Here is a 12,094-nt window from a genome sequence, read left to right as displayed (position 1 = left end):
TCCCCATAAAAATAAACTTTTAGGCTTGTTTTCATAGTGAGGCAGATTTGTCTGCTGTAACTACAAACTCATTTATATTATTTATTTTTAAATCAGTCTTGAAATAAACTTTATTTTTCTTCGTATTGCGTTATTTAACAATGCATGTATTTTTAAGAGCGCTTATTTGATTCACACTCTCATAGTGCCTCAATTATAAACTCATAGAAGATAAAAAAATCTACTTGATTTTGCAGGGCAATAGTAGCTCTACGTTGTGGTGGTTTACACATTCACCTAACAAACTAAAGTTCCTTGGTTGAAGGAGACGCAGATCCCGAAGTTTGAGTCAGGCAGGGCATCCGGCGTAATTTCTTTTTTTTAAAACTTAAACAAACATGCAGCCGAAAGTAGATTTAATAGGGTGAAAAAAGAAAAGAAAAGACGTGTTTAAAATATAGACTCAAAACTAAAAAAGAATTCCTCAGGCAGATTGAGGTTTTTGCAGTGCGGAGACTTTGTCAGTTGTTATGAATGAACGCAAAGGAGATCCCTGCTTGTCTCAAATATTTTTTGGCATTTTATCAGAGGAGGAACATCCTCAGTCTCCTCTTATCTCTCGGCAGGCTTTGAAGTGCAAGTAGTATTGTGTCTGAGAGATCTTTCCATTTGTTTGCCTCTGAAGTCTCCGGGCCCCCTGCGATGCGCTCTCTAGAATTTACAAGGTGTGTAATTTAGCCTGGATTGGTTTTCTAATCTTTTGAATTACTTGAGATCAAACATGTACTTCTTCTTAAGGGCGCTTGTTTGATTCGCATGCCCTCTTTTGTTTCTGATAACAACTGATCACAGCTCTTTGCGAGCATCCCTGTAGGGCCTAACGCAGTAAAACGTGATCGGTAAAGTCCTGCTTTTACGCATTTTTCACTAGGATTACTCAGCTTCAGATTTAAAAAAAAGTATCCAACAATGCAACACATTTCATATCTGCATGTAAAGTCTTATTTTGTTGGCTAACTGACAAAAAGAGCAGACAGATAAATACAGGAGAGGCAATAATTACAATAAAATTTTGGAAAAAATTAATAAATATCAGTACAAACTATCTGAACAGTCTAGTCTATAAACTAATACCTTTATCCCATTTATTAACAAGACTGTTTATGTATTAATGTCCCATTATTGTGTTTAATACTGGAAACTTTGGGGTTGCTCTTTTTAAGCTAGTGCACTGAGCCTGTAGACACGTAACATTAGATACATAACATTGACACACAGTCGATAACAATGACGGTTACCTTTACTTTTCTCCCTTCCTGTATCGTCTGTACTTGTTACCGAGCTCCGGGATGCAGCCAATCACGAAGCCGCACTGAAAGCCGAGTCGATGGGAGGAGAAAAGGCTCCTGAGAACTCGCAGCAGATTCATCTGTTGCAAAGCTGCAGGAGTGTGGCAGTTGGTGCGTCCTCTGAGCTGAGACAGAAGAAACTTTGTTTTAAGGTAACATTGAGGAATGCACTGACACAGACGCATCGGGCTGCAGCGCTACGCGGAGAAGACCGAAGGATTATACACATTTTAAAACTGCTTCCTCACGCGTAAAAACCCTCATCTGGTTACTGGACTATGATCGAATTCTCCTTTCTGTGGAACCAGCGCGTTTTAGGACAAGTTGGTGTATTTAACTAGACTCGGGGAACTTGAGGTTTTGGCATTTTTCATGCCATTGTTGGAGGCTGCAGAGTGAAAACACTGTTCTGTGGACGATTTTGAGACGCCCCTGTGTGTGTCGAAGCCAAAGAGGATTTTGGAGCTGAAGACATGAAACCGTTTGTCGTATGCGCATTTCTGCTGTTAAAAGTAAGCTACAGTTTATTGCACGCTTTACCACCACATGAGCTAAAGTCAGATTTTCACTTTGACGTGTTTTATAAGGCGTTTCTTACTTATTCCACACTCGTGGCTTTACATCAGGGGTCTGTTTAAACTTGAGTAAACTTAATCCAGCTCAGTTTGCACCATTGCTCCCAAAGGAAATCTGTTTCACAACACAGAACCGTACTTCGTCAGGGCTGTCACACGACACATGTTGGTGAATATAAGCGTCACAGGTGATAATAGAGTAAAATTAGTGCGTCTTTGAAAGGCTCTCTTGACAAAACTGGAATCGAACCGTGGTAAACATATTTCTCAGATGCACATGCTAAGACGAAGCCTACTGAAGACCTCCTTGGCACTATTTCTTCCTCTTCTTGTGTGTGTGTTTTTTTATTTATTTATTTATTGCAATCTCATTGTTTTCCCACGAAACTTCGCATTTTGAGCCCATCACACCGGCTACAATGAACCAAACACATAAAACAGGAACAAAACCCAGGAGCACACCATTTATCAAGATTAAGCAGCCACATTAAAATAAATGGTGTATGATTTAAAGACAGATTATAGTTTCGGTGGTGTTTGATAGCATGCCATTAAGCCAGGATCAGGGTGCAAAGAAAACCTCTACCTCACAGTTGCAGACAATAATTTGACACTCATCTACCTGAAAAAGCCCATGGGGCTTGTAGTCCTGTCTAGACATGCTTTTTAAGAGTCAGAGCACTTTTGTTAGATCAAAGTGGTTAGATAAGGCTTTAGTTCTAAAAAAGATAGGTATCTCTTTATAATTATAATATCAGTAGGATTAATTTGTGGAATTTAAGATGCTTTTCATTTGGGAAAAACACAAAAGGAATCTTTTGTTTCCAAAAATAATTGTTTCATTAGTCACTATATGATTCAGTGTGGAAGTTGGGTGTTTTTCTACTACCTTAACTCTTTCTACAACACATTTTCCATTTAGTTTACTGTACGCGTTGATACATTTGTTGCTTGTGGCAGTTCCTGGTGAAAATGTGGCCTAGTCTATTACTACTGCTGGGGTCTGGATATCTGGAGCAAGGCAATTATCATAATTTTCTCCCAGTTTGTGGTGTTTGTGTGTGTGTGCATGCAAGGGGGTAGTTTAGTGTGTTCCCACCCTAATTTGAATTTCCACAGAGTAGGCAGACTTCAGGATCATTTAGTACTTTTAATTACCTCATTTACTTTGGTGAGAGTTGAAAACCGTTAGATGAATAGTTGGTGTATCTGCGCGCGCTGTCTCGTTTGATTTAGGATCACGGTTGTGGTGGAACCCTGTGTCCTTTAATTTGTCCCTCATGCTGCCTGCATACTGCACCAATAGCAGGAATGGGCACAGATGTGCTGCTCAGACAGGTTTCCCCTCTCAGCCTGGGCTGACTCTGCTGAAAGACCTCTCACTGTTGTTGCCACAGCCGGATTGTGAAATATCATGGGTCAGCATCTTCACAGGCGAAGAGCAATCTTTTCATGTTTATTTTCACACAGATTAGATTAACAGTGGAAACTCACATCCGCAGGCTTTAAAAGGGAGCTCACTTCAGAAAACGTTTCAGGCAGAGAGGCGGCTGAAATGAATTGTGTATGTGTGTTTGTGTGTGAGATCCCCGATGACTGAGTGACTCCAGCAGCCGTGGAGTTGAGAGCCCCATTGAAAGCTGTGCTCCTCGGTGGTCCGTCTGTTCTCACTGGGGAATCCCTTTAGATTGCAGCTTCTTACCTTGATGGAAAAAGCAACTGCAGCTTGGTTCCCCTCAGACTTTATAACCCCCCAGTACAACAGATAAGACCCAGAGGACTCTGAGGGAAATTAAACTTTGCTTGAAAAGTGAACATAATGACAAGGTATGACGTTGTAGCCACACAAGCTGTAGCAAGATGATTAACAAGAGCCAATAATTAAATGGAATCAAGTTATATACATGTTTAGAAAGCAAAGCGTGTCGATTTATGTGGCACGAAACTAAAAATAACAGTTTTTGCCTTCTGAGTTTACAAGCAACAAATAATTTAGATGTTTTTTTCTGTTATTATGTCTCCTTTCTAGACTTAAACAGGAAACTCATCATTGTCCTGTAAAAGTATAATTTACTCCTCTTAGTACTTAAAGTTCAATTTACCCTTAATGAGTACTATTTAATTTACAATGAGTAGGTATTTATTCCTGTAAGGAGTAGATATCAGTTCCCGCTGGTTTCCAGTGTGGCATGAATTAAATCTTTCATTGTATACTGGAGACCAATGGGTTAAGCGCCAAGCATTTGCCGGCGCCTGCTCTCCGTACAGTTGGCCCCCCAGCCAAGTTTAACGAGTTACACCAACCAGACCCACACCAGACGTTATAAAATGCTACAAATTCAAGCCCGAGGTCAACACCCCCCCCCCCCCCCCCCCACACACACACACACACCAAAAAAATGCCAAAAAACAAAACAGAGCCACTGTCACTAAATATTTACTAAAGGATAGATTAAGAGGCCAAAAGGTTATTAAGCACTTCATCAGTCACATGGAGAGGGCAAACCAGGGTTACCAGGATACCTCTGTGCTACAAGTTATTGTGGTTATGACGCCAACTCAGATATCCTGATTCCTCCCTGCTGGATCCTACCACCCCAGTCTCCTAAATGCCTCTGTTCTGGGTTGTGTGGCTGGTGTTCAGATATCATCAGGCTCCTCTGTAAGCTGTGCGGTCAAACCGGCTGTTGTTTTTGGTACGAGTCGAGCACAGTTTCAAAGCCGATTCGCCTGTATCATCAGCACGGAACATTTTGGGTTTCGCGACTGGAGTCGCACCACTGTCTCTGTCTCTGTGTGTGTGTGTGTGTGTCCGTGCGTGAGTGTTTGGTTTTTATCTGGGGGGCTTTTGTTGGAGGCTACAGGTTCACACATGTCTCCTGAGTGTCTTGGCAGACTTCAGAAACAAAGAGAGACATCATTGAGGTTGTTTAGCTGTTACTTTTTTCCTTTGCAGGAGGTTAGTTGTTAGACATCTGTTTGCTCTTGTCAGGCCCCAGGCGGAGTAGGTCAATCTCCCTTAAATATGTGTGCATGTTTAAGATGCCGTTGCATAGGGCCTGGAGAAGGGCGTGTTAGTGAAATACTGACCTTCACAGACACACCTGCGGGGCTTTGTGACTTCAAAGCGCTCCTCTTACCCAAACGGACACTCTCATGCTGAGCAGCCTTGGTTAACTGACACTCTTGCCTGGGGCCATCTCCTTTATTCCCAGTCACCGCCACAACCAGTATAGTTAATTCACACAGAGAGCGCTCATTCACACAGAATTTAGAATGAGTGGAGAGGCAGAAACTCAGATTTTTTCTTTTTTCTTTTACTTCTTTCACGCTCCTTTTCTGGTTGTTTTACTTCCCCCTTTATGTTTCATTCTTTTCAATGACCTAAAGCCATGTGATTAAATCCAGCAACTCCTGTCAGGCACCCTCGCTCCCTGCACAAGCTGTTAGGAATGTCTGATCTATTCGTCATGTCATAACTCAAGCTGGGACCTCCATTACCCACTTGCAGATAAGGATTAAGAGCACTTATGGGTGAAAACCAAGGCAGATCGAAAGATAAAAACAAGGCGGGTTTGGGGTGTGTGTGTGTGTGTGGGGGGGGGGCGCATTTACAGTTTATCTTCTTTGCTGCTTCTTTAATCGTGCAGTCCTAAAACTTTATATCCAAAAATGGCCCAAACGTATGATTTGTTGCCTTAAAAAAAAACCCAGTAGGGGTATCTTATTTTTCTTACTGTGTCACTTTTGCTGTAGGTTACTCTTGGAAATGCCTGTGCCAGCGGTAAGTTCACTGAATCAGGGGAGTGTTGCAGTCTGTGCCCTCCTGGGTTTGAAGTGAAGGTAGAATGTGGGAAAAAGGACACCACATGTGCACCGTGCCCAGAGGGTAAGCACTTATAATCTAATGTTACTACTCTGATTCAGCGTGTTTCAAGTGCCTCATCATTTTCTTCACCCAGTTTGACGCAGAGTTTGTAATCTTTCCCATAGGCAGATTTTCCTCATCTGAAGACCTTGGCTCTTGCCTTCCATGTGCTAGGTGTCCACACAGTATTCCCACTTTCTCTCCATGCTCTGCCACTCAAAACACACAGTGTGAATGTGACAAAGGCTACTTCTTTTTGAGCTCGCACAGCTTGTGCGCACCTTGCTCCAAATGCAATCGTGGTGAGGGGCTTGTACGGCAGTGTGGCTCTATGGGAGACACTGTGTGCGCCACCTGCGGCCCTGGAACCTTCTCGGAGGCGGTTCGTCCCACAGGTCCCTGTCAGCCTTGCGCTCGGTGCTCTGAAAATGAGGTGGAGATCCGGTCCTGCCTGCCCCAATCTGACACACTCTGCATGGGTGAGCTTTATCAAAGATTTAGACTCGGTAAATAAAATGCATAAAGGGACAGGGAAAGAAAAACTCCCTTTTAACAAGAATAAACCAAGAACCATGAATATTCATGGGGGAGGCTTTTATCAGCTGTAAAAGTTATTAAAATAAATTATATTAAAAATAAATTACCCAGTGGGTTGATTGGGGTCTTGATTTTATAACTGGCTGATAATTGGAAAATACAGAATAATGAGAGCTTTATCCTTTAAAGATCTGATGCAGGCAATAGTGCATAAAAAAGATGAAAGAGAGAGCTGAAGGGAAGGGGGAGACAAGCAGCGGAAGAGTCTCTGAAAAAATGAGGACATGTGGTCAACATCTGCATCTACGCTTCACTTTGTAACACTGTGAATTGGGAAACATGAGTTGTGAAAAAGAGCCCACTTAAGTGCTGTAGTCCAATTGATATGAGCTTGACAGGTCTTTAGGTTAACTGTCTCAAAAACCTGAAGGTCAAGCGAGGCTGCTGACCCTGACAGCAAGTCTGCTCGCTCCCAAATGGCTACACCCGCTCTCCAGGAGTTAGGTCATCTGTGCACACCGTGGGTCCATAAGTCATGACTTTTTGACCCCTTGTGGGTCAGCACAGTACGATATACTGTTTGATCCCAAAATAGGCAGACGGCAGGAGGGAGAATCAGGCTGGAAACGGGGGCAATGAAAGGTCTGAAAACCTCAGGGGAGTGGGATAGCTGAGGCTATCATTACATCTGGTCCTAATTTATGGTGTGCAAATGTGTTCTGACGTGCAAAATGTGCACATGCAATGCTCCTCACTGTGGCGCATGTCCATCTCCTAATCTTCACAGAGAAGAAGCTGCACATTCTCTCTCGCCCCGGTCAAACCGATGCTCCTCGGTGGCCCGGCGTAACGGAGGACGGGAAGACCAGTCCTGCTCCTGGAACGACTGATTTAACCACACAGGAAGAGAGCGGCAACAGCAACATTCTTGTATATGTGTCTGTTCTGGCTGCTGTGGTGCTGGGTTTGCTTATTTATGTGGCTTATAAATGGTAGGTTTTCACTGAAGAAGGGTCCTTATTTTGAAATGTGCATAAGAATCTGTACATATTCCCCCAGTGATTAAAAATAGGACCTAATGGGTAATTAACTATCATTGTTTTTACTGTGGTCTTCACAGCTGGAGGTCATGCAAACAGAAGAAGGCGCTCTCTAAGGCCCATGCAGCAGAGTTGGGAACATCTCCAGAAGGAGAGAAGCTTCAGAGCGACAGTGGTGTATTTCTGGATTCTTACAGCCTACAGGACAACCAGCCCAGCAAAGGTATGATAGCCACAGACGCTATGAAACTAAATTAAACTGATTTCAAATGATTCAAGCTTTCTAAAAATGCTGCTAAAACATCTAGCAGCTCCCCGAGAACAGTGGATACAAAAAAAAACCAACCTTTCCACCCATCGCGGGTTTTTGGGATGTCAATATAAATAATTTCAGAGCTTTTTCCATCTTTAATATGACGAATAACCTCTGCAATTCAAATGAGAAGCAAACTGCTTAATGTGTAGTGTGTTTGTATAAGAGTGCACACCCTCATATAACTGAGGATTAACCAAAATCAACCGATTTTGTTAAACTAATCTGGTCACGGCAAAAAGGGCCACTGAGAGTTTACAAATTGTCAAATTGCTGAAAGGTATCAGTCAGGAGAAGGGTACAACAGAATTCCCAAGGTATTAAATATACCATTGAGCACAATGGAGACAGTCATCAACGAGTGGAAATAATATGGCACAACAGTGACTTTATCAAGAACTGGACACCCCTCAAAAAATGATGAAGAGATAACAAGAAAACTGGTCGGGGAGGCTGCCAAGAGGCCTGTAGAGACATTAAAGGAGCTGCAGGAAGTTCTGGCAAGATCTGGTTGTGTACTGCATGTGACAACAATCTTCATATTCTTCATATGTCTGTGCTATGTGGTAGGGTGGCAACACAGAAGCCTTTTCTTGCAGAGAAAAATACCCAAGCCTTGCTAGTTTTCCAGAACAAAATACATCCGGTCTTCCTAAAAGCATGTGGGAAAATGACAAGACTGGACTTTTTTGCTGTAATTCCAAAAGTTATGCACATCACCAAAAGAGCACAATAGCTACGCTGAAGCATGGCAGCAGCAGCATCATGCTTCAGCTGGAATGTCATCTTTCATCACAACAATGACCCGTAGCATACATCCAGATCAACAAAAGAATTACTTCAGCAGGGGAAGATTAAAATTTTGTGCCCGACATCTATAAACACACCAGGAAATCTGTGGGCGGACGTGAAGACAGCTGTGCACAGGAGACAACGCGAGGGAGGGTGAAGACGTGTCACGCTGATAGAGTTCTACCTAAAAAGACTAGATGGTGTTTTAAAATAAGAAGTCACTGAAGCAAAGTATTAGGTTAAGGGTGTGCATATTTATGCAACCAGGTTGACAGTTTTAAAGTTTTTAAGTAACAATAACAATGCTTGACTTTAATGATGAGAAGAAGGCCAAAGGGTAATGTTTATTGTTGTTTCTCCCATGCTTTTGGAATTTTAGTTCATTCCTCGTGACCAAACACTTTCAGCTCACGCTGCTTTCTTTAAAAGCCTGAAAAGTATTTTCAGTGCCTCTAAATGAGAAGTGAGGACATTTCAGGAACCAGTCCTAACTTGGAAATACGCCGAGGAATGATTTCTTGCTGGAAAGTCGAGCGATTACAGTTTATCCACTCAGCGCATTGTGTTATTCTTTTAAATGACGTGGTGCCTCAGACAATCCAAGACATCAGTCATATGTTATTATCTCAGCTGTTGTTTTTAAACATCTGATTCTTCTCGGCGAAACCTTTCTTCCATGCCCAGGGAGGTTTGCTGCTTTACCGATGAGTTTTTAAAGTTATGCATGATGCCGCCTGCCGTGTCTCTTGGAAGTTGACGTGCCGTGAAAATCCCTTTTAAATCACGTGTGTTTGGTCTAACCTCCTCTGTTTTTGAGACAACTCCATGAGCTTTGCCGCGTTTATTGGTTAGCTTGGAAACTTCCACAGGAGGAATTTCATTTTCAAGTTCATCCATTATTACTATTTTATTATAATAAAATGCAACTGCATTTTGCAGGGGTTAATTTAAGAAAAGCGATTTGATTGAATATATATGAAAGCAAGTTCAAAAAGTTATATTATAACCATAGCTCCGTTTTATATAAGCTTGTCTGCAGACTGATGTCTTGCAGACAAGCCATGTATTGCATTGTGGCTTTCAGAAACTAACACTAAAACTAAACAAAGTCTCTTTGTTTGGATGAAATCTCTGTATCACCTTTAAGTTTTCAGTGTTTTCCACAACAACTGTAAACTTCCTAATTTTGCAATAATTAACTTGGTATTTCTAAAAGGACACAATTATTCTAGCGCCCATGTTTGTGGTATTATTTATAGCTTTTGATAATATACTGTAAGCACTGCTACTGCTTTTCGGACAGATGTGGTAACTTTGGTTGGATTTTGTTTTCACAGGTAACATGAGAGACAAGCAGGACAGCCGTCTTTACACGAACCTACCTCCACAAAGACAGGAAGAGGTGGAGCGCCTCCTGCAAGAAGGAAGCGGCCGAGGCTGGAGGCACCTTGGCGCGGCGCTGGGTTATGAGCCTGAACAGCTGGATCTGTTCGAGCGGGGAGAGGCCCCGGCCCACACACTCCTCTCTAACTGGGCCCAGAAAGAAGGCTCCACTCTGGGACTGCTGTGCTCTGCAGTGGCCCGCATCGAGAGGCCCGACATAGTAACAGCTCTTAACTGTCCCGTGCAGGGGGTGTCTGTGGTCTGACAACTTCTCGACCCTACGTGTGAAATTCAGAGACTCAGGTGAAAAACTCTGACATGATGAGAGGTACTCTGATATCACCACCTCTGCCACTGATGGGTTTTTAATCTCTTTTTTTTTTTTTTTTACCTTCTGAACCTTTACTCCAGTTTATGTCACCACTTGATTGTACATTGCTCTAACTGCATGACTGATTCTCCTGTTAATGTGTCCTATCAACACATAAGCAGGACGCTAACGGTATAAACTGTTGTATATCTCATCACTGCAACTGATGCTACCAGTGAGAGAACAACCTGATCATCTGGGATGACGTGGAAAGATCTCCTCTCACACAACAATAAGAGCATTTACAGTGTTGTTTATACGCGCACACTACTATGTCTTGTAAATATTTAGTTAGTGGCAGGAAGCGAAATAACATGTTTACATGTTGCATGAGTTTTATTATTCAGAGACATCATAAATTAGATCCATCCCTATGTAAAAAAACTCCAAATATATATTCACATATATGTATCCCGCCCCACGTTGTTGTACAAATGCACACAGGTTACGTCATCATGTTTTTAGTATGGCTAGCCTTTTTGTTATGACTCACAACTGAAGCAACCACTATGGTACAGCTGATTTTGGCATGTTTTTTGCCTGTCCAGTATAATGTGGCTTTTCCTAAAGGGGATCATTTGTGCGGGTTTAATGGGCATGTGGTCTGATTTCTTCAGGAGAACACCAAGGTCATATCTCTGTAATTGTCCCCATTATTGCTTGTAGTTTATATTTTTTATAAGAACACTTTTATCTTGTATGTAGATAGGAACTGCTCACTAGGTTGTTTGTTAAAAGTTATTGCCTATTCTGTTGGGTTTTTTTTAATCTTTTTTTTTTTTTTTCTGCTGCAGCCACAAAGTAGCTGTGGTCATTTACACTGAGGAAATATCAAGCACCGTCAGATTCTGCTAAACAACTTTCTTAGCGCTTTCTGTCATCATTCAAGTCATCATTTAATTGTAAACGCTTTAAATGTTAAGGGGTTGGTAAAGTCCTGGATTAAAGTGGAAATTTGTGAAGATGCAGATGGAATTTTCCATTTTAAAATGTAGAAAAAGTTCTCAACATTAATCCTTGTGTTCAGCTTGACACCTTGTTTTTGTATTTATTTTAACACCACTTCAAGTCAGAAAGTAAATAAAACCTATGAGATATCTGTGGTGGCCTAGTTGTCATTTAACAAATACCCTTACAGCCACTTTGTTAGGTATAACTGTTTAGATACTTTTTCACTAAACTTACTTACTAATCAGCCAATTTCATAAAATGCTGATTTGCTGGGATTTTAATCACAGAGTTCACAGAGACTGGTCTAAAAGGAGAAAATATCTAGTGAGCGACAGTTTTCTGGGCGAAAACGCCTCGTTTGATGTCAGAGGAGAATGGCCAGACTGCTTTCAGCTGACAGGAAGGCAACAGTAACAAGATAACCGCTCATTACAACCAAGGTATGCAGAAGAGCATCTCTGAATCCACAACATGTTGAACCTTGCTAGAGCTGCAGAAGGCTTCTCCAGTCAGCTAAGAACAGGAAACTGAGCTCTGAAGGTAAAATGAGGTCCATTCCAGTACTCACTACCTGTAACTAATGAATTGGCAAGCAAGTCTAACTTTGATGTTTAACTTCTTTTGCTTTTTGTGGAATTACTAATCAAGTGTAGCATTATACAGACGATAAAACATCAGTCTTTATGCTGCAGATCTGCTACAATCAGCCTGGGGAACTTGCACCTTTTATTTAGTTTCTCGAGGCTAAGCGATTATTTACAAACTCGTTAAAAACAAAAAAAGAAAAAGAAGCAGAATTACAATTTAAAGTTACAATCAGAACAAATGTTAATAAGTTTTAAAAGGGCCTTAAACATGAAGCACAGAAATGAAGAACAGATGAAATATGTAAAAGTGATGATAAAAGAGCTCAGCTGACAAGAGATTCGACAGGCCT

At 41.6% G+C, this 12,094-nt stretch overlaps 1 protein-coding gene across 1 annotated transcript; it reads left to right on the top strand.

Moving 5' to 3' along the window:
- Positions 1–1,385: 1,385 nt before the first annotated feature.
- On the top strand, positions 1,386–11,309 carry nradd (neurotrophin receptor associated death domain). Its single transcript, XM_085292272.1, has 6 exons — positions 1,386–1,840; positions 5,660–5,792; positions 5,897–6,250; positions 7,096–7,300; positions 7,429–7,571; positions 9,791–11,309. The coding sequence occupies exons 1-6, from the start codon at positions 1,802–1,804 to the stop codon at positions 10,099–10,101; spliced, it is 1,185 nt and encodes a 394-aa protein (XP_085148398.1). The 5' UTR covers positions 1,386–1,801; the 3' UTR covers positions 10,102–11,309.
- Positions 11,310–12,094: the final 785 nt, after the last annotated feature.

This window comes from Mchenga conophoros, linkage group LG11 (genome assembly GCF_057382185.1).
Source record: "Mchenga conophoros isolate Kocher_MC1m ecotype Shallow Benthic linkage group LG11, M_conophoros_male_GT1.1, whole genome shotgun sequence".
Classification (NCBI taxonomy): domain Eukaryota; kingdom Metazoa; phylum Chordata; class Actinopteri; order Cichliformes; family Cichlidae; genus Mchenga; species Mchenga conophoros.
The sequence above is the reverse complement of the archived record's forward strand: the minus strand, read 5'-3'. Positions and strand labels throughout refer to the sequence as shown.